Genomic DNA, 21,819 nt, shown 5'->3' with positions numbered 1-21,819 from the left:
TGATGTATGTGCTGAATATGCATGCTGAATATGTACTTAAGTTTTGCACTTGAGGATCCACCCCCACCCCCTGCAACTGGAAGACAGTGTCTTGGGGTATTGCAAATCTGAGCAAGCTTTTAAAGTAGTTTTGCTTTTCAATGCATAGACTTGAATTACCTTTTGAGGTTTTTTAAGTGGGGTGGAGAGAATCTTTCACATGAACTATGCAGGTTTAGCTTCTGTTGGTTCAAATGAGCTTTGTTAGCTGTTCTGAAAGGTAACATTTTCCATTTTTGTGGTGACAGTTCTGGTCCTTGTTTCCCTGGGTCGTTGGATTCTGTCAGGGGACCTCAGTACAGGGAGCCTCCCCCCTTTCTCCACACCAGCACCTCGACCAGCAGCAGCAGGTCAGGTGGGGGAAATGAAGAAGTCAGCGGGATGGAGGAGCTGAGGTTCAGCGATGTAGGAGAGCCCTTGAACCGCCCTGACCAGCAGGTGGAGGGGAGCAGCCAGCCGCTTCCGTCGCCTGAATTGAGGCGCACGCCGAACCGTAAGGTTTTGGGGATCTCAAGCTCTTCTGCTGGACACGTAACAGGCAGCGTCCACTCCCGGATTCTGCGAGTGACTGAGAGGTCATGTTTTTGCTATCTCTGCACTGTAAATGCTATGCGCAATAAAACTCTTCAAGACAGAGCAGACTCGGACGTTGTTACTCAAGAGTAACCACAACAGCACCCTTACAGATTCCAAATCTTCTTATGCATGAGTGTATAGCATTTGCAGCATACACACCTGTTCATGGTAATGTAGAACCAGAAAGGTATACGTAAACGGATCAGAGATCCTTTTCTTTTCCTTTTCAAACAAGACTTATAGAATGTGGTTTTATACAGCTATTTTGTTAAATTAAATTAAATACTCCATAATGTGCAGAACTAGCCAGTCTGCAGAGTATTCAACAGTGAAACAATGTAATATATGGATATAGATTCACTGGCATTCCTTTCTTTTCCTGCAACTCCTAGCATTTTGGATTTTTTAATTTTACCACTTGTTTCTAAATGTAATCAGACAGTATTTTGAGAATTCTATCGAATCACTCTCCTGTCCACTTTCATGAACTAGGGTATGTATGCTTTAGAGCTGCTTTGGGGCTAGTTTTTTAACACTAAATGTGCATACAGATAGCTATAACCTTGTTCAGTTATGTGCAGTGTTGAATTATAAATGGGAATGTCACTGTGAAATTGTGTACTAGTTAGTGTTGAAATTTGGTAAATACATTGCAGTGGTGTGCAGAAATAAATAGTCTGGTAATATTGCTGCTTGAAAGAAGAAAAAAAGACCTTACAAGTTTATTACCCATGGCAAACAATGCCATGTTAAGTATCGGTTTTATATGTGGCCAAGATGGAGCCAGGAAGTTTAATCCTAGCACATGCTAACTCATACTTGGACTAACTTGGGAAAGTTATACTTTACCAACAAGCAGTTACTGAAATAGAGGGAATCAGTGAGAGAAGAATCGGTTGTGTCTCTGTCAGTCTCCCCTAATTGGTTCAGGTAATAATAATAATAATAATAATAATAAATTAATAATAATAAATTTATCATTTATACCCCGCCCATCTGGCTGGATTTCCCCAGCCACTCTGAGCAGCTTTCAACAAAATATTAAAATGCAATAGTCCACCACACAGAGAGCCAGTGTGGTGTAGTGGTTAAGAGTGGTAGACTCGTAATCTGGGGAACTGGGTTTGCGTCTTGGCTCCTCCACATGCAGCTGCTGGGTGACCTTGGGCTAGTCACACTTCTCTGAAGTCTCTCAGTCCCACTCACCTCACAGAGTGTTTGTTGTGGGGGAGGAAGGGAAAGGAGAATGTTAGCCATTTTGAGACTCCTTCGGGTAGTGATAAAGCAGGATATCAAATCCCAGCTCTACCTCTTCTTTAAATCAGAACCAGTGAAGGCCCTGTGCGAGTGCATGGAGACGGTTGGAGGATGGATGGTCGCTAATGGATTGAGGTTGAATCCTGACAAGACAGAAGTACCTCTGCCTGGTTCCCTGTACCTTGGCTTCTCACAGCGAGGGAACCGTCAATGGCCCTTGGCACTGGACCTCAGTGTTCAGGCTCAATGATGGGGATGGAGATGCTCCTTAAGGTATACTGGACCGAGGCCATTTGGGGCTTTAAAGGTCAGCACCAACAATTTGAATTGTGCCCGGAAACGTACTGGGAGCCAATGTAGGTCTTTCAAGACCGGTGTTATGTGGTCTCGGTGACCACTCCCAGTCTCCCAGTCAGCTGCTGCATTCTGGATTAGTTGTGTCCTGGTCACCTTCAAAGGTAGCCCCACATACAGCGCATTGCAGTAGTCCAAGTAAGAGATAAATAGATGCACCACTCTGGCAAGACAGTCCGTAGGCAGGTAGGGTCTCACCCTGCATACCAGATGGAGCTGGTAAACAGTGGCCCTGGACACAGAATTGACCTGTGCCTCCATGGCAGCTGCGAGTCCAAAATGACTCCCAGGCTGTGCACCTGGTCCTTCAGGGGCACAGTTACCCCAATCAGGACCAGGGAGTCCTCCACACCTTCCCGCCTCCTGTCCCCCCAAAACAGTACTTCTGCCTTGTCAGGATTCAACCTTAATCTGTTAACCACCATCCATCCTCCAACCGCTTCCAGACACTCCCACAGGATCTTACACAGTAAGTAAGGTAACTTACTGCAAGCATTGTTGCTTTACTTCCAATGGCCAGGAGTCCTGCAAGCTTAGAAAAAATAAATAAAATGAAACAACCTCAGTCCAACAAACAAGAGAACAACATATGGAAGCATGCTTCTTCAGAGTATTCTTTTATTAGATAGCAACTCTGCTAATCAGTGCAGGAAATGACACTGAAGTAGTGACTGCTTAGTTGCGTATTGTGAAAATTAGCTGGTGTGAACACTAGAGTAATTAGATCTAGCAACATGGTCTTTCTTAAGTCCACCCAGGGTTTAATTCATGGCTGAATAAGCTGGGGAAATTGTTGCACTGCCCTCCCCCAAACCACTTCTGGATATGTCTTTTTTGTACCATTCGCGCATGAAATTGTGGGGCAGTTAGTTCCTTCTTGTCTAGGAAAGCTTCCATAAGAAATTAATGAATTTGAGCAAAACCTTACGTGGTGCAGTCAACAGCAAAAGTTCTGTTCTCTTCAGTGAGAACTAGCTTAGCTTCCCCCTCAATAAGATGAGATGGACAGTTGGGGAATGTTTTTGTTAGGAAATATATTGGTAGAGTATCCCTTTCCCCCATATATGGATGTTAACAGGAACATGAGAACAATTTGATGTTTTTATTGCTGCCTCAGAAGCAATTAATAAACAATACACTTCATATAGAAATGAGCATGTGTCAGTATATGGCAACAAAAATAAGTTACAAGTGACAAAATATTTAAGTTTACAAGGTGTACAAAATTTCAAAATAGGAAGAGACTGCAACTTAAAAACTCAAATAAGTTAAAACGTCAACTATCCTGAAGACTTGAAAAATATACATACAACTTCACTCAATCACACAATTTACATTTTTTGTCATTTTTAATCTGATACATCCAGATACTTTAAACAGTATGAAGTTTAGTAGGTTAAACTGCATTTTAGTACCAAATGGGGATCCCTGAGGGCACATAACAGGATACAAGGGTTAACTTCTTATGAAACTTGTTGAGTTTTTAGTGATATTTATTCACATTATGTAAGTGCTTCTTAATTCAACATACCTTTCCAACATTTCCCCGTTAGCTGGAAGTTTGAAAGTGGAATGGTAGAAGGGCTTTGCATAAATTAGCCTGGTTTGTGTTGTTTAGTAACATTTCTGCAAAACGGTGTTTTGTCATGAATGTATGCATGTAAAATGCATAATTGGATATATATATATATATACTAAGAACGATTGTATAGTTGCAGTTGTGCTCCTGTCAGTTGAAGGATTCTAAGCACTTCAAATATTAGTAAGACGATGATATATTAAGAAAAGCCTGAAATGTTGCTATAGAAATTCTTGTGAGCCCATTTGCAAGAGAGGAGGCTGACCCAGATCTCTTCACTGTTCCCTTCCAGTTTCCCCTCCATTCTTTCACAGCTACCTTTTCTCCTGATTTCCCCCAGGCAAACTACATGTCTCTTCACAGAGCATGTTTTAGGTGTACTCCTCAAACCATGTAACATGTGAAAAACAAGTGTGTATGAAGGCAGGACTGCATTAAGAGGACTGGAGTTGGACTTGAGTTACCTGGGGAATGTATACCCAGAAGCAAACTGGGACTGTTGCTGTGTGGTATCTGAAGTAGTCTGAGGGGGGCCTAGAGTGAAACCAAAATGGCTGTAAGATTGAGGGAACCAACTAAAACACTCATTGTAGCCAGTTGCTCCATAACTAAGTAGTCTAACTGCAAACGGACAGTGTTGGTAATGCTGTTGGAAGGATCCCGAAGAATAGAACTTAAAACCAGTCTGCAGGGAAGTAAATTTTAAAAGAGAAAAACCAAACGAATCCTTTCATAATTCTAGCCCCCCTCATCTGGGAATAAGCACCACTGAATTCAGTAAGACATACTTCTGAGCATAAGTGTGAGAACTGCACTGTAAAACTCTCCATTAAAAATCATTGGAAAGAACTGGATTCGGTATATCAATTTGCTGTATGCATGTCTTGGCTGCAGTCCATGAGCATCTGTTTTAACCCGTGTGTGTGTGGTGTGAGAAGAACAAGTTACTAAATATACTGAGAAATGTATGTGAGGGCATGCAACATGAATTGCCTGGGCGATAGACACAACCAGCATGGCAGCTGTTAATGAAGAAAGGGAGACTTAGAATGGACTTCAGAAACTGTTCTGCTCTCTGCACTTATCATGCAGGATTGTGGTTTTTGGCATTTGAAACAGATAAAGATGTAGGCACTCAGATTTTATGCAAGGGGTGGTGGTGGATCATGAATATCTGTCCTTTGCTTCACTCAACCAATTAGCTCTATACATTTTTATGGAACATCCAACATAAATAAGAAACTGGGAACATAAATACATTAAAAGCAAGCATTATCGGATGGGGGTGGGGTGGGGTGGGGGTTACATTCCTGTTTCTTTAAGCCAGTAGGTGAGTGATAATAAGTTTGCACTCTGTTGAAATGAATTAGCTCAAAATTTTAATCAACAGACATTTTGGCAAGTGTGCATTTTTGTGTGTGAATATTGCCAAATGAGCCTAGTAGATAGCATCAAGGAAATTTAGGACAGTGACTCAGTTCAGAACTGGCAACCCTGCTTTCCCACTATGAGAAGAAGACACAGCACGATTTGGGTTTTCATGCTGCACTCTCCCTTTTACCCTGTTTTGAACTAATGAATAAAATATTTGATTTAAAGCTAGCCACAATTTCTTGTGAAGTCCAAATTCAGAACTGTTTAAACTATGATTTGAAACTAAGTCAGGATCTGAAACCAAGGTTTGTTTAAACTATGATTTGAAACTAAATCAGGATCAATGTTTGATTTAGCTTGTTTTCAGTAACCAGTTTTAGACAAGACACAGTTTCTCCAGGATCATACCTCACAAGGAAGATTTGATTAGTTTAAAATGTAAAATGAAGCTTTAGTTCATGTGTGTAACAGAGGAAAGGAAATGGGGAGTGTGAATGCTCAAGACTTGCTGCAGTTTGTTCTTATAGTAGAAAACACAATTTCCCACATAATAATGGTCAATGAGAGATTAACCATGCAGGCCAGTTCAGTAAGGAGATTCTGCTACTATTACCCTCCAATCAACTTGGAGCCATTACTGTAGGTCTAGAAGGGGGGAGGGGAGTTATGAGCAGCTGGACAGTACTTATGCTTTAGTAACCCTTGAGCACCCATCAGTTTGTTATCAGAACAAGAAATAAGAGGAATCAGTGCAATGATCCTCTGAATGACTGCTTTTCCAAGGCAAGAGCATATGTATCCCTTGGGTCAGCATTGCCAGCTATTGTGGACCAGGGTATATGAACTTCCCTATATGAGCTTCCCCAATACTGCACTCTCTCTTAAAAGCTCCCCTGCTTGTTCTATTGCAGAGCCAGTTTTCTTCCACTGACCTCAGATTTACAGAAACAGGGAGAGAAACCGGAAACACATTTGAAACGTTCAGGCAACACGTTGCGATTATGTAAACGTTACATCATCAGCTTTTGGTACACATTGTCTAGTACAATCAGATATGATTTTTATATTAGATTAGTATTATTTTTATCTTATCAAGCAAGCAGGACTATGAGCAGCAATGAAAGGGGGGGGAATGGAATACTCAGTTTCCATTAATGTAGCTGTTATCAAGGTTATTCAGGGGAAAGGCAGCTTGTAGATTACAATGAAACTTGTGCTGGTAAGTTCCCACACAAGTGAAGGTGCCACCTAATCAGCTTTCAAAGTGGCTTTAAAAAAATAAGCCACCTGTTAAGCAAAAGTGCAATCTGGCAAGATAAATATTGTTAGCAGAGCCCTGTTCTTCAATGATAAGTAGGCTGTATTTCGTATTTATAATTCATAATGTTAATGTTATGATTTTTGTGTTGGGTTTTAAATAACTTTCTTAATTCTTCCTCTGGCTAGTAGTAGTGCTAGATTTGCAAATAGTTTGCCTTTTTCCTGACTTGATGAACTACGCACTGTGGAGAAGCACTCATTGTATGTAAACTTCATGATGCCTTTTCAGACTATAGTTGTGCATAAAAAAATCACTAAAGCAAGAGGGTGTTGAGGTGGAGAAGAGCGTTGCGGAACTAACTTGGATCAAGATTTAAATTAATTATCATTGAAATAGGAACTTAAGCACTAACATGTATGCTGGGGAGAATATATGGGTTGTATATCCTGGAATGGTTTTTATTGGTTGAACATTCATTGGACATGCATCCTACGTTCAGAAACAGAATCCAAAATTGCACAGCAGAGCTAATGTGTGAGGGAAGAATGATAGAAACCTTCTGTCTCCCTAATACCTCTATGATTTAAGGGCCTTCACAGGGAGGTAGTACTGAGCCCATGCTGTTTATTCCACGGCCAAAGGAATGCAGTTCAATAAAGTTAAAACATGCCATAATCCAAGTATACTGGGTGAAGCTGAGCTGAAAAATACCCCTTTCTATTTTGTTTTTATTGGTGAGCTGAGAAATGTTTCCAGTTTTTCTTGTGCTTTCAACAGCTCTTTGGAACATTTGTTATTTTTGTCCAAGCCCTGGATATGAAGTGTCGCTTACAGAGAGCTGTTCAGGAAACCTCAAAGGTCTATTTTGTTGCACGGTGGACAACTGCTACACCACTTTCTCATTCCAGGCTAGCAACAAAAATAAAGCTGCAGTGTTTTGAAGTACATTATTCTCCTCTCTCCACCCAAAAATAATAATAAAAAAAAAATTCAATAAGTATTCACTACAGGTCAACTGTTATTCCTGCAGCGAGTTCTTCTCAAAACAGCCAAGCAATGCAGAAAATGTCAATAATCTCATAAAACCAACTGGCGCTATTTTGAACTGGCCATAACTTGATGGCTATATATTTCCCTCTCTGCTCCTTGTTTAGAACAGATAAAGCAAATGATACAGCAGTACTATTCAATGTTGCTTCTTTAAGCAAAGGGGTAGATGGTGGCACTGCACACAACAGGTTTGAGTGGTTTGTTGGACAATGCCAATGCTCCCCCCTTTTTTAATCTTAATTTTTTTTGTTTTATTTGTGTTTGTTTTTTACTGGCTGTTCCCATAGGTACCCTGCCGCTTTCTGTCACCTACTCAAACTTCCCCCAATTTTCTCGTCTTTTTTTAAAAAAATCACTTACCACTCCGACTGCAATTCTATGATGCTGAATTCCCTCCCCACCCACATTTGTCCTTTTTAAAAAGAAAATTTAAAATTGGCCACACCCATATTCACCTGTGGCCTCGAAAGGGTTTACCATTCCTGCCCTACACAGTTGTGTCTATGACAGAATGTTTGTGCCCCAACTGCCATCTACTACCTAGGGGCTGCTACTCTTTGAAGAGCAAGCCAATTTCATACATGCATACACTCAGGTGTGTTTTTTATACATGTAGATGGAACCGAAGGTGCTATATATTCCTATATGCATGCACTTCTTTGCACCCTGATCCACAATACCAGCATCAGCCACCTTAAGGCTCCTTGGGATACTCTTGCCTGGTGGGAGACGACATCAAGGTATCAGTGTAGATTTTGTACAAGCAATTTTTATTGACTGTTGAGGTCATTTTACACCAGCACTATCACTAGTTAACAGAGTGCAATGAAGGTCTAGAGCAGGCATCCCCAAACTGCGGCCCTCCAGATGTTTTGGCCTACAACTCCCATGATCCCTAGCTAACAGGACCAGTGGTCAGGGAAGATGGGAATTGTAGTCCAAAACATCTGGAGGGCCGAAGTTTGGGAATGCCTGGTCTAGAGGGAAGGAACTAAAATTTAGCTATCATGGGATGCTCTTTTTATACAGTCAATTGCTCAAAAGAACACTTCCAATCTGTATTAGCATTAGGATGCAGCTCTTAAGTTGCTCAGAGGTATAGCTTTGTTTGTTTGTTTGTTTGTTTGAGCCAGACCCTGTTGATTAAGGCACTCGTGAAATTCTATTTCTGGTAGGGGATGGTGCATGCCGAGTCCCTCCTGGTATGAAAGTAGCTGTGGAACTGAGCATACCTACATGATAATGGACTAGGCTGTTAAATTCTTACTGACCAAAGCACACTTGGGCTCACACAATAAAATCAACCACAACCCTACCCTTAAAATTGCACTGTTCCATCAAGAAGGTGTTGAACATTTTATAGTTGCACTACAATTATAAAGGATAGTTAAAGACATCTTCACACATCAAACATCAGATTTATTTAATTTTATTTCTCTGAAAACAATCCCCGCATGTTTGCTTCTTTTGTGTAAACAGTGGCGACAAATTGGGTTTGTTTGGTTTTTTTGCAAAAAATGCAAACGTTTGATTTTTTTAAAAAAATACTCTCTCATCAATAAATCAGCAATATGCAAGATAGCCTCCTTGTTGTAGTCTGGCTTCCTCACATCTCATAGAGGAAATTGTATTTACCCTAAATAGCAAAAGAGAATGATATGACAATATATATGTATGAATATACTGTATATATATATGATCAAACAATAGTTGTAAGGTCAACTTGAGCAATGAAATGTCTTTCTGTTCTTAATAAGTAACTCAAGAGACAATGTCAGATCTTCCTAACGAGCTGCAAGAACTTACAGAGGGAGGAAGCACTCTTTGCTGTCAGGTTCCTGTTCCCACTGAGGTCTTGCACTCATAGGGCCAGGAGGCAAAATGCCCCTCAGTCCATTGCCGTATGCCCACTCACTTGTTAAAAACAGATCATTCTAATGGTCATTGGGGCATTGTCTGCCATCTTCCAAGGTATTTGCTTTTTCTGTTTTCCATCTTTAACACTAGCCTATATGTGGATTGACTGAGATGGCTCAGCAGGTGGAGCATGAGCTTCTTAAGATTCAGGGTTTGGGGGGGGGGGTCGAGCCCCACATTCGGCCAAAAGATTTCCACATTGCAGGGGGTTGGACTAGATGATCCTCAGAATCCATTTCAACTGTCCAGTTCTATGATTCTGTGAAATCCATGCCTCTCGTTTTGTCCACTGTTCCAAGGGAACGGGCAAGTTTGCAAACCTACCAGGAAGGGATTGCTTAGGAAATTACGGTATTTGTAGCCCCATCTTCACACAATGCTTCTCTGCTCTGAATTCCACCCTTAAAAATAATAATAATCATGTCCCTGTTATATTTGTTTGGGTAGAATATATTGTTGGCTTTTTAGATGAGCCTGGTATGAGAGCTTTATATGTGATGGTCTTCTAAAGTGACTTGGGTTGCATGTGAGTTTTTAAAAATAAAAGCAGACCTGGCATTTGGTATGGGGTGCAATTCTGACATTCACTCAAGTTCACAGGGGTGCCCCATTTATATTTTATTTATTTGTTGTTTAAATTTACAGCCCCACCTTTCTACACAATGGTATCCAAGGTATCTTAATTCAGCACCTTGTGGTCCTGGCCTCTAAAGCAATGTGTCACCACACCCCTAAGCATGCCTGCAGTCCTAATCACTTGGTTCCTTAGGAAAAGCAAGAACACACCCATCCTTTAGAGTTCCTTCCTGGAAGTTCTCCACCGCTTAGAGTCTGATAGTAGTTGCTGCTTTCCAACCTGTTTTGTCCCCACCCCTCATGCAGCTCAAAGGAGCTTTCCCCTATACAACTTTGGGTGTACATGGCAGCTGCAGCTATCCTCACCTCCAGCCCTGCCAAGACCAGTCTATGTTGGTGGAGTGCAATAAACGGGGGAAACTCTTCCGTGCTCACAAATGGAACCTACTACAATCAGTGATGCACAGACCTGAAAGCCGTGTTCATTTCTCAAGAACACCTTTATGATTTTGCGTTTAAAGGACATTACAGTTGAAGACTGAAGAGCAATATTTATCAACATTTAAATAAAACATTTTGGTGGTTTTTATGTATAAATATTTTTTTCATATAAACATAACACAAAATTAAATAGCTCAGATACACAGACACTATTTAATATACTTCCACTGTTGTCAAAATCATCTGTAAACACCATCTCACACTGAATACAAAAGCAGCTTTTATACCAGTTCTGTGTTCACAACACTGAGTCCCCTTTTCATAAAGGAAGTTGCATTTTTATTTTTGTTAAATCTGAGTGTCAGGTCTAATGAAAAAAAAAAGGAAGAGAAGGGGGGGGAAACTCCACAAAGAAGCTTGGTCAATTGAAAGCATAATATACAAAATTACCTTTCAAAATGTAAGTAAATCTGAACTGAAACTAAGTTTTAAATTACAATCCTTTCCTTGGGGAATTCCTGACTTTTATGAAGTACAGTATAGGCACAATCCACTTGGAACATCTCCTCTGCAATCATCACTGAGTGAATGGGAGTTGCGTAAGAGGACGGTGGGTTGTGTCCAAGATCTCAGGAACTGACCACATTATAAATACCAGGAGCCATCACTGCTCACATCTCAACTATAAATATTAAAAGCCCTTTTTTGTCTTTCTCAGAAGGTGCTTAGCTATTTAAAATAGCAGACTACTTACATTAATTTGGGACATTGTACTGCACAAACTTGAATTTTCCACTACTAGTTGTAACAACAACAACAACAGCAACGGTAACAACAACAGAAGCTTTCAAGATTGACAAGCATTTTGGAAAGTGCCAAGTCAGTTTCTTTAAATACATAATTATTTTCCCCCATTTCTAAAAACACTTTCTAAATGTGCAGAAAATAGAGACAGACACTCGTTCTGAGAATCTCCTGGTGCAGTCTGATTTAGGAGCCTGCCTGAGAGAAGTGATGTGCTTATTACATAGACTTTTGACTTCTTCAAACCCTTGAATAAATGCACTGAAATAATCACATGCTTTCTTCCTGGTGCTGCTCTCAGACCTCCTTCTTGTCCCCTCTTGCCCACCCTCAAACCAGCAGAGTGGGCGGGACTTCCCTAATCTGCACAGAAGTCATGGTCAACTTCTAAGCAACCTGGAGACTCCCAGAGCCACACTGGGCCCTATCCGATTTGTACTGGCATAATTGAAGTGTGAGAACCAGACCAAAAGTCCATCTGACGTTCACGTTTGATGCAGAAGTACATCCTGTAAAGACTGCAGCTCCCAGTATTTTGTGTTCTCTGTTAAAGTAAATATTAGTGAGGATTCTCTCATCTGCTTGTGGCCTCACATCTCCAGTTGAGAGACTGTGAGCTCTTCAAGGTACATCTCTATATGAAAAAATATACAAGATATTCATTTCCGCTGTAAAAATGTGTGGATATAGTAAGTGCCCTTATTTATTTATTTATTTGTTTATTTAAAAATATTTCTAACCCGCCCTTCATCGCAAAGCAATTCCAGGACGAGGCACAAACATAATTGAAACTGCATCTATAACAATCATAAAACAGGGGCCTTCTGGTGTTCTTCACTGTGGTGCGCATTTATTGTGAGGGGTTCGCCACTTTAAGGAAAAGCCAAAATTTCAGAATAAATTAGAAAACATAAATATAAGCTGAAAAATGGTTTTCAAGGCCCCTTTGTGCTACTCGCATCTGACAATCATGATAAGCAGTGCCTCAAAAGACAGGCATCCTATTTCCTGGTAAACAGATGGCAGGCTCTGAGTGCCTTGGTTCCTCCTCTGCAGATTCTTTAATAACTTGGCCCACAAGAATTGTCATTACATCCAAAAGAGGTGAGGAAGGGAAGCTCTAAGAGGTTTGGTGCAGCCTAAGCTTAGAATGCACACATATATAATGCACATCCAACTAGTTACTTCAGCTAAAACCTACTTTACTCCTTAGGAATGGGCTAGCTGCATGTGCTCACCTGAGATCCCAGAATGGATTTACATTTGAATAATTGGGCAGATCACCAATAGCTTTCATAATTGCACTGCAACTCCTTGGGATTTTGTAGCAAAACTTTCAGATGTTTGATTGTTCCTTAGTAAAAAAAAAAACCAACAACCTCTGCAATTAGTTTGCTTTTGCTTAATGCGGTATAAACCATTACATTAACCAGGAAGTATTAAAAGGATAGATGCATACACCAGCTGATCCTTTCTCATCGTGAAGATGAAATATTTGTAGCTGGCTCCAGCAACCACCCTCCCTCCCATTTTTTGCAATCCCTTTAATATGTTTATCCATTGTTAAAACATACTATTTTATGAAGCTTCCCGCGGAATCCGCTTATGAAAAATGACGGACTGTCTCTGCTGGTACTGTTGCTTACGTCGTTTACGTTTGTCACATTGACATAGCAGTAACATCTTAAAAGTGGTTCTGAATGTTTTGTTACAGAGTGCATAGCACATAGGGTTCACTGTGCTATTGATGTAGCAAAGCCAATACCCCAGGTTCCAAAAGGTTTGGGGAATACATTTATTACAAAAGGTGTTTACCAAGACCATGATGTTGTATGGGGTCCATGTGATAATGAAGGCAAACAAAATGGCACTGAGTGTCTGTGCAGCTTTCTTTTCTTTGATGAGTGACATTCGTTTCCGCTTGGAGATCTGACTTCTTGTCTTCAAGGCAAACTTCTTGGCCAGGGTAGCTTCCTTGAATGACAAAGGCAGGGCAGCAGGTGCCTTAGGTCCTGTTGAAATGCCATCAGTAGCCTTTCCTGTGTGTGTTGCTGATCCTGGTTGAACAGGAAGTTTAGGAAAGCTCTTCTGCAAGTTTCCATCTTCTAAACACTTTTGTGGATGAAGGTTTTTAGGCTTCTTGTCTTTTGAATCTGTGTCCATCTTCGACAATTCACCCTCTGACCCCTGCAGGTCTTCTGATGAGGGTTGCTTTGTAGAGTTTAGGATAGTGTTATGTCCTGGAAGCTTCAGTACAATGGAATAGATGGCCCTGGTCTCAGAGGCAATGTCGTCTTCGTCCGACGAAGCAGAGTTCTCAAGAGATGCGTTGCCATCGTTGTTGTTCCAGCTGTCACTGCTGCTGTGCTCCTGATCAACCTGATCTGGGCTTGGCTTCCAGCTCTTGGATGTCATCCAGAAGTGGCAGCCGCCGTATTTTCTTCTCTTTGAGCGCTTTGTATTATGCTGCTGCAGCTCATAGCTGCTGCAGCTTCTAGAGCTGCCTGTCTGGTTGACAAAGCGTGCTGCCTCAGCTTCGCTGCCAGAGGCCTGGAGTCCTGCTAACTCTTTGGTACGCTTCTCTGTCTCCTTGTATATCCTCCAGTACAAAATACTCATAATGGTGACGGGCAAATAAAAGGCAGCTATTGCGGTGCCAAAAGTGATGATAGGCTCAGTCAGGAACTGGATGTAACATTCACCTTCACCAACAGTTCGCTCCCCAACAAAATATTGCCAGAACAGAATAGCAGGGGCCCAAAGGACAAAGGAGATGACCCAAGCCAAGCCAATCATCACCCCAGCTCTTCTGGTTGTTCGTTTTGCTCTGTAGGTAAGTGGCCTAGTGATGGAAAAATATCTGTCAAAGCTTATGACCAGCAGATTCATAACTGAGGCGTTGCTAGCTACATAGTCGATGGAGAGCCACAGGTCACAGGCCAGGTTTCCCAAAGCCCAGCGGCCCATGATGATATATGTAGTGAACAGGTTCATGGAAATAATGCCAATGATCAAATCTGCACAAGCAAGGCTCAGCAAGAAGTAATTGTTAACAGTTTTTAGCTGTTTGTTGACTTTAAAAGCCACAATCACGAGGATGTTTCCTATGATGGTCACAAGGGCCAAGAAGCCAGTGAGTAAAGCGATCAAGACAACTTGCCAAACGGTGTGGCCACCCAGAGGATCATCAGGAACTTGTGATCCATTGGTCATTTCCATAGTGGTGAAAGAGAAGCTCTCGTTGGTTTGGGAGAGGCCATGGCTGCTAGTGAACGAGGATGCATCACTTGGGAGGCCTGTTGTTTGGGAGTCTTGAATCCAGACAGCACTCACAGAAACCAAGGAAGAGATTGTACTGTTGCTAGATGGGACCATTGTGACGTTCTGACATATTCTGCAAGGGGAGGTGGAAGAGAAAGAGAAGAGAAAGAGAGACAAACAAATTAGGATTTGTTACTTTGCTGGCATCACCTTATCAGTTATTATTAGTTGAATATCTAAGACATCTGAGATATCAAAGTATGTGAAGTGGTTATAAGAAGAACGTTTTCAGCTGAGTTAACACAATTTGAGGGAAAAGCAAACGACAAAAACAACTTGCTTTATTAAAACTGCTGCTAGGATATTATTGTGAAACTGAACAGGTGACACATTTTATGGTTTGTTAGACACAAGATCTGAGACATTATATAAGCTTCAAACATAGTGAAAATTGTTCACAAGTTGCTAATTCAAAGGGAAATTGTTATATACAATAATTACTTGGTGACATATAACACCAAAACATTGTTTAAATTTTGACACATATGCTCAGTCATGCTGAAGATGTAATAATGAGGCCCTAATCAATAAGGAAGATCAGTCCAATATTAGAATGGCAATTCAGGGACATTTAAATTTCGAATTTACATGACGAGTTTGCATAGGACTTATTGAGGACTGCTATTGTCTGTGATAAATCTCTTTCACAAATTTTGTACTATTTTACCAAAAATAAGACATAAACATAGTTACTGATCCTCAGCTGGACTAATAGGCAATTCTTTCAGACTGAACACCAATCCCAACCTCACATGCTTTCAAATTCCATCATTCAAGTTCAGCCTGGTATATTTAATATAGTTATAATGTACTTGGTTTCTTATTTGATTGGATAGATGTATTTTATTATATTCTGTAAGCCACCCTGTGTAGGCAAAATATAAACATTTAAACACACACACACACACACACACACACACACATTGTGTATATAATGCTTGCCGGCTTGCCATGGGCATCTGGTTGGCCACTGTGAGAACAGAATGCTGGACCAAATGGGTCAGTAATCCAGCATGTATTAGGGCAGATGTAGAGAATCACTGATCCTCCAGATACTGCTAAACTACAGTTCCCATTATCCCTGGCTATTGGTCAAGCTTACTGGGGCTGTTGGGATTTGCAGCTCAACGACATATGGAAAGGAATACCTTACTACTGTGAGGATGATTGTCTGAATGAAGAAAGAAAGGCCAACCGTGATTACAGAAGTCAAAGGAAGGGCAGGGATGGCCTCTTTACATGGATAAACACCCCATTGCCCACTTTTGCAAACACTGAAAGTGTCTCTTGGAGGTAGGAGGGCCCTTTAAATTAACTTCAGATATAAGGGGAATAATTTATTCTATTTGCATACTGTGTGAGGTTTTGCAAACCCAGCCTTTCCTTCTCATTTAAATCAACACACCCTATTTTTCTGCCGCCCTCAAAATGTTCTGTGTTACTTCCCCCATAAAGCTAGAGTCTATTGTGCTGATGGTCTTGGACAGAAGCCCAAACAAAGCAAAAGAGAGAGAAGGGAACGGCAGACTTGGTATTCAAAACCCGATCTCCCTGTACCGCCAATATAATTGGCAAGCTTATATTTCTGCTTTGTCTGCACCGTTATCTAGATGAAGTAGTTTAAACATGGGAGGATTTAGAACTGTGAGATAGGGAAAGTATTATAAATTGCAATGATAACCTGAATGTTGTGTTAAAACTCCAACAATATAAAGTTCTCTGGTTTTCTCTTTATAACAAGACACCGCTCCAGAAAAAACAGTCAGACTTGAATTCATTATTCCAGTTACATATTTGTGCCATTTAGAAATACTTCATTATCACACAGGAGCGATGAGTTGGGCCCAGCAATTGGGGGGGGGGTCACATGTGCAAGCCTCCTGCCTCCACCCAGCGGGCCAGCGCTCGCCCGTTGGTGGCAGGGGATATGGAAGGCAAAAATCACTCTCCATGCTTCCCGTTGCCACCTTGTGGGGCAGCGCTCACCCAAGAACGCTGCCTCAGCAGCATCCTTGCATGGCGCTGCCCAGCCAAGCAGGGGGCAGCAACGCTGCTGCAACTCTCCTGCTGTCAGACCTGACCCAGGAGTGGAGCTGCGGCTGAGCGCGATGGAGCTTGCAACTCCCTCTCATGTGCAGCCCTTTACAGGAGAGGGGCAACAACACTGCTGCCTCTGCCTCTTCTCCACTTCGCCCCCGGGTCAGACCTGACTCAAGAGCAGAGCTGAGGCTGGGCATTCATGCTTGCCTGGAGGCGGCAGGGGATGGCGGCTCCCTCAATATTGCGGGGACTCAGCCCCCTGCCTAGAAATACTGAGGGGGCTGAAGCCCCCTCCACCCCCTATACCTTGCACCCCTGTCACATTGCATATTAGCGCCAATTAGAAATGCTTCGTTATCATGATTGGAATGTATTTGCCTCTTTGAACCCTTCCTGTCCTTCAACCACTAAGAATAACTGGGGTGTATACTCACCCAATATCAATGTACAGATAGTTTGTTTCTTTATAATGTATGTTGTTGGTGCAGTAGGTGATCCTGCAACTTTGCATTAAGTCTGTCATTAAGAAAGTTGCAGTATGAAGTTAAATGAATGGAAAGAAAGGAAGTCAACCCGAGAGTAGTGCAAAATGTTGAAAGGGGAATGGGCAGGTGTCTATTACTATAGTTTTTATTATTTTTCATTAAATTTGTATATTGTCCTTCATGTGATTATCACAGGGAGGTTCACAACATAAAAATACAAAACGAGAATACGGAAAACGTAATAAAAACAAAACAAAACCAACACACACACCTCAACACATTTAAAAGAATATACAATGTTAATAAGCCAAATGCCTGGTTAAAGAGAATGATTTTCACCATGGAATGAAGGTGACAGGTGAGCCTCCCTGGGTAGAGCATTCCACAAATGGAGAATTACCACAGAAAAGGCCCATTCTCATATTGCCCCTTCTTGTTGACGGGTACACAAAAGAGGCGCCTCAGATAATGATTGCAGGGTTCAGGTCTATTTGTAAATACTACCCCACATGCAGGGATGTGGGTGGTGCTGTGGGTTAAACCACAGAGCCTAGGGCTTGCCAATCAGAAGGTCGCTGGTTCGAATCCCCATGATGGGGTGAGCTCCCGTTGCTTGGTCCCAGCTCCCGTCAACCTAGCAGATCGAAAGCACGTCAAAGTGCAACTAGATAAATAGGTACCGCTCCAGTGAGTAGGTAAACAGCATTTCTGTGTGCTGCTCTGGTTCGCCAGAAGCAGCTTAGTCATGCTAGCCACATGACCCGGAAGCTGTACGCCGGCTCCCTTGGCCAATAAAGCAAGATGAGCGCCGCAACCCGGTCATGACTGGACCTAATGGTCAGGGGTCCCTTTACCTTTACCCCACATGCAACATTTCCATCCTGTATGAGTCACCCAAGCTTCCTGCACTGAGTGGGGTCTGGGGGCTTTAAAGTGTTTATGAGGTGATGGATTTAGAAGCCTCTGCACAGCTAGGAACTCTGATAATGCAGGGTTTCTAGTTTCACAAAGGTTTCTAACACTGTTCAGCTGAATGTACTGTAGTTAAAAGCTTTCTTCAGACCCCCTGAGGGGTTAGGGAAAGGGCTTTCCCTAACGGCTAACCCTTGCAACCCTCTTCATGGACACATTTAATTCCTGGGGAGAGTTATGAAAACTGCTAAGGGAAGCTTAGGTGATGTCAGTCCTTTTCAATTGCTTATAAAATGGGAAGACCCTTTGCCCAATCTGTTTGAGCTTTTGTAGGTTTAATGTTTTCGGAGAGTAGTATAACCCTTTGAGACTTTTATGTTATTTAGATGGAAAACACCAACGTTATAGGTAAGACATGATGGGGTGGGTCCAAGCTATGATCATTGCAGAAACAAAGAAGAAATGAAAAATGAACAAAACATTAACAATGAGAAGGGAAAGGAATAAAATGAATGGGGCTGTCAGAAGTGTGCATCTCTAGTTTACATCTGTGTTCACAGATTTATTTATTTTTTTTAAAAAAAATGGTCAAAAAATTTATACGCACATTTAATAACAAAAACTAACAGACCAAAATGGGTCTCAGCCTTCCTGGCTTGGATGCTTAAGTTTGTGCTCCATGAATAGAGCTTCCATTCATGGAAGGAGAGTTCTGCATAAGCAGAGATCTTTCATGAATGGAGGCTCCTTCCATTCAAGGAGTAAAACTCAGGATCCAGTTCTCTGATTGCTGTTGCTCCATCACCACTCCATCTCCACAACATTACTGTAAATAGAAAATAAAAATGGACTCAAACCAATTATTAGTTTAGATTTCATATATTTCTGTACGAATGAGCTGACCAATCAATGCTAAATTAAGGTACACCACACATCTGACAGTGTACTGATTTTTGAAATTACATCTAAATTAATTTTATACACAAATGCAGTCTCAAACATTATTGCTTAAAATTTGGGCAATCAGAGTTGATTGTTCATTCATACTTTGGCATTGCTTTATCTGTATTAATAAAAAAAAAGTGCATGATGCTGCCACATATATTTTCGAAGCATGATTTTAAAAAATAATTCTAAGTCATAAACCATCATCAAGTTAAGGACATGAATTTTTTTAAAATATTGGCACTACTTGTACCAAGCAGGAGTAGCACATCATATTTTATATTCCAGAAGCTCAGTGACTCATTCGTCTCATAATTTTTTGAGCTGCTTTGCAGCCACTCCTAAATGATTGAAACACATTTCAGTGAAGCCTTCCAGAAATGAATTTAGCTGTGTCACTTTGGTTTCTACCCCACTTGTCCTAAAATGAACTTGGGTGCTATAGAAAGAGTCATTTGTTGCATCTTCTAAAGAATATGTCAGGTTTCCTTTTGGCTCTTGCAGATCACGGCTACAATATGAATTGGGGCCCAACCCAGACATCCTCACATTCTTCTCAGTTTTCATTCCCACACATTCTGCTCTGCATTTGGTGATAATACAGACCTCGATTTTCTCGGTGATACAGCCCAGCCTCTAGAATGCCTTCTAGAGACAGTAGTGCCCTTTAAAGTTCTCCCCAAAGTTTACTGGAATCCGACTCCAATTTTTCAGGTTTTATACATGGCTCAGGTTTATTTTCAATACACAGTTGCATACAGTGGTACCTCAGTTTATGAACACAATTGGTTCTGGAAGTCTGTTCATAAACTGAAGCGTTCATAAACTGAAGCGAACTTTCCCATTGAAAGTAATGGAAAGTGAATTAATCCGTTCCAGACGGGTCACGGAGTACTCAACCTGAAGCGTACTTAACCCAAAGCATGGGTGTAATTGGTTCCGGAAGTCTGTTCATAAACTGAAGCGTTCATAAACTGAAGCGAACTTTCCCATTGAAAGTAATGGAAAGTGAATTAATCTGTTCCAGATGGGTCCGCGGCGTTCGTAAACCGAAAATTCATAAACCGAAGTGTTTATAAACCGAGGTTCCACTGTATTGTTTTCATCATGTTTTTAGAAAACTTTTGTTGAATGTTGTGAGCTATTATAAATGTGAGCTATTAGGATGAGCCCCAATGATTGCAGCCGATGTTCATATCTACGTCTAGTCATGCAAGAAGAGGAGTTTTCATACACAAACCTCTGCTGCTTCCTTGCCCCATTCTCCCTAACTGGTAATCAGCAACACCACTCTGACAGGTTCTAGTCACCATTGAAGTTACAGTCACCTATTTAACTTGTGGTTTTGTGTTGTAAATTTCGCGAATTACCAGATTTTCTAGAGACCACTATGGACATTCATATACTGTAAATTATGATTATGTCATTACTTTTAACCAAATAATGGGCAATAAGATCTGTTTTACAGCTCAAATAGAGTAAATTATCTATAGCACCTGTTTTACTTTCTTGGGCTACTTGATCACTGCCGATGGTGACAGCAGTCACAAAATTAAAAGGTGTCTGCTTATTGGGAGAAAAGCAATGACAAACCTAGACAGCATCTTAAAAAGCAGAGATATCACTTTGCTGACAAAGGTCCGTATAGTTAAAGCTATGGTTTTCCCAGTAGTGATTTATGGAAGTGAGAGCTGGACCATAAAGAAGGCTGATCGCCAAAGAATTGATGCTTTTGAATTATGGTGCTGGAGGAGACTCTTGAGAGTCCCAGGGACTGCAAGAAGATCAAACCTATCAATTCTGAAGGAAATCAGCCCTGAGTGCTCACTGGAAGGACAGGTCCTGAAGCTGAGGCTCCAATACTTTGGCCACCTCATGAGAAGAGAAGACTCCCTGGAAAAGACCCTGATGTTGGGAAAGATGGAGGGCACTAGGAGATGGGGACGACAGAGGACAAGATGGTTGGACAGTGTTCTCGAAGCTACCAACATGAGTTTGACCAAACTGCGGGAGGCAGTGCAAGACAGGAGTGCCTGGCGTGCTCTGGTCCTTGGGGTCACGAAGAGTCGGACACGACTAAACGACTAAACAACAACAACAACAACAATCTATAGCACAACATAAATTGTTAATATGACCTTATTATACTATGAGGACCACAAGCTATATCTGCGTTCTCTATTATACTATTTCGGCACAACCCAGTGTTATGTTAGCAGCAGGAATTTTCTGTTTCAGAGCCAAACTTCTGAGTTTTACTTAACAGTTGCCCAATTAAGCTGATGGCTCTTGGAGGTGCACCATGCCAAAGGGCGAGGCTGCATGTATTAATTTGCCCTATGACCAACTATATTGGTTCTATTGATTGCAAAGTATGAGCAGCAGCATAGGTACAGTGTATAGATTCAAACACTGAAGTATACATTAATGTAAGCTTACATTAACACTATATAGTAGTATCCACTAGGTGGTGCAGTAAACATGCAATAGCTCACAAATAGAAGTTGTTCCCCCACCCCCACCCCCAATACAAGTTAGATGAAATTGCTACAATTAATGTATGTAAGATCAAAATAACACTTTTCAAAAAGGTAATAAATATTTGCAATACACTGCTTATTTCTGGATTTGGAAGCTAGAAATGTACAAGGGAACATTTTGTACTGCTTTTGCTCCTAGCTGATTTTTGTTAAGCCCAAACTATATACTAGTTCCTGATGCAATAATAAATGAATCATAATCTTGCATGTAAGTTCACAATTTAGTACAAGCACATGATATAACCTGAGAAGTAGCCAGAACAGCAAGCCAAGTTGAGTTACTAATTCAAAAGATCAACCATATGACAATTATGAAGAAAGCACGTAAATCTTGGCATTCCATCCAGG

At 41.2% G+C, this 21,819-nt stretch overlaps 1 protein-coding gene across 4 annotated transcripts in view; it reads right to left on the bottom strand.

Annotated features, from left to right (window-relative positions):
- Positions 1 to 7,251: 7,251 nt before the first annotated feature.
- CHRM3 (cholinergic receptor muscarinic 3) overlaps positions 7,252 to 21,819 on the bottom strand; it is a 226,054-nt gene continuing 211,486 nt past the window's right edge. For 3 of the 4 annotated variants that reach the window (XM_035108375.2, XM_060272870.1, XM_035108374.2), the window contains one exon: positions 7,252 to 14,622. In XM_035108375.2, the coding sequence (XP_034964266.2) occupies positions 12,807 to 14,603 (1,797 nt within the window). In that variant the 5' untranslated portion in view covers positions 14,604 to 14,622 and the 3' untranslated portion in view covers positions 7,252 to 12,806. The remainder of the gene's footprint in view (positions 14,623 to 21,819) is intronic. The other variant, XM_060272871.1, reaches the window with a different exon arrangement.

This window comes from Zootoca vivipara, chromosome 3 (assembly GCF_963506605.1).
Source record: "Zootoca vivipara chromosome 3, rZooViv1.1, whole genome shotgun sequence".
NCBI lineage: Eukaryota > Metazoa > Chordata > Lepidosauria > Squamata > Lacertidae > Zootoca > Zootoca vivipara.
Note: the sequence above shows the minus strand (reverse complement) of the source record. Positions and strands in the feature narration are given on the sequence as shown.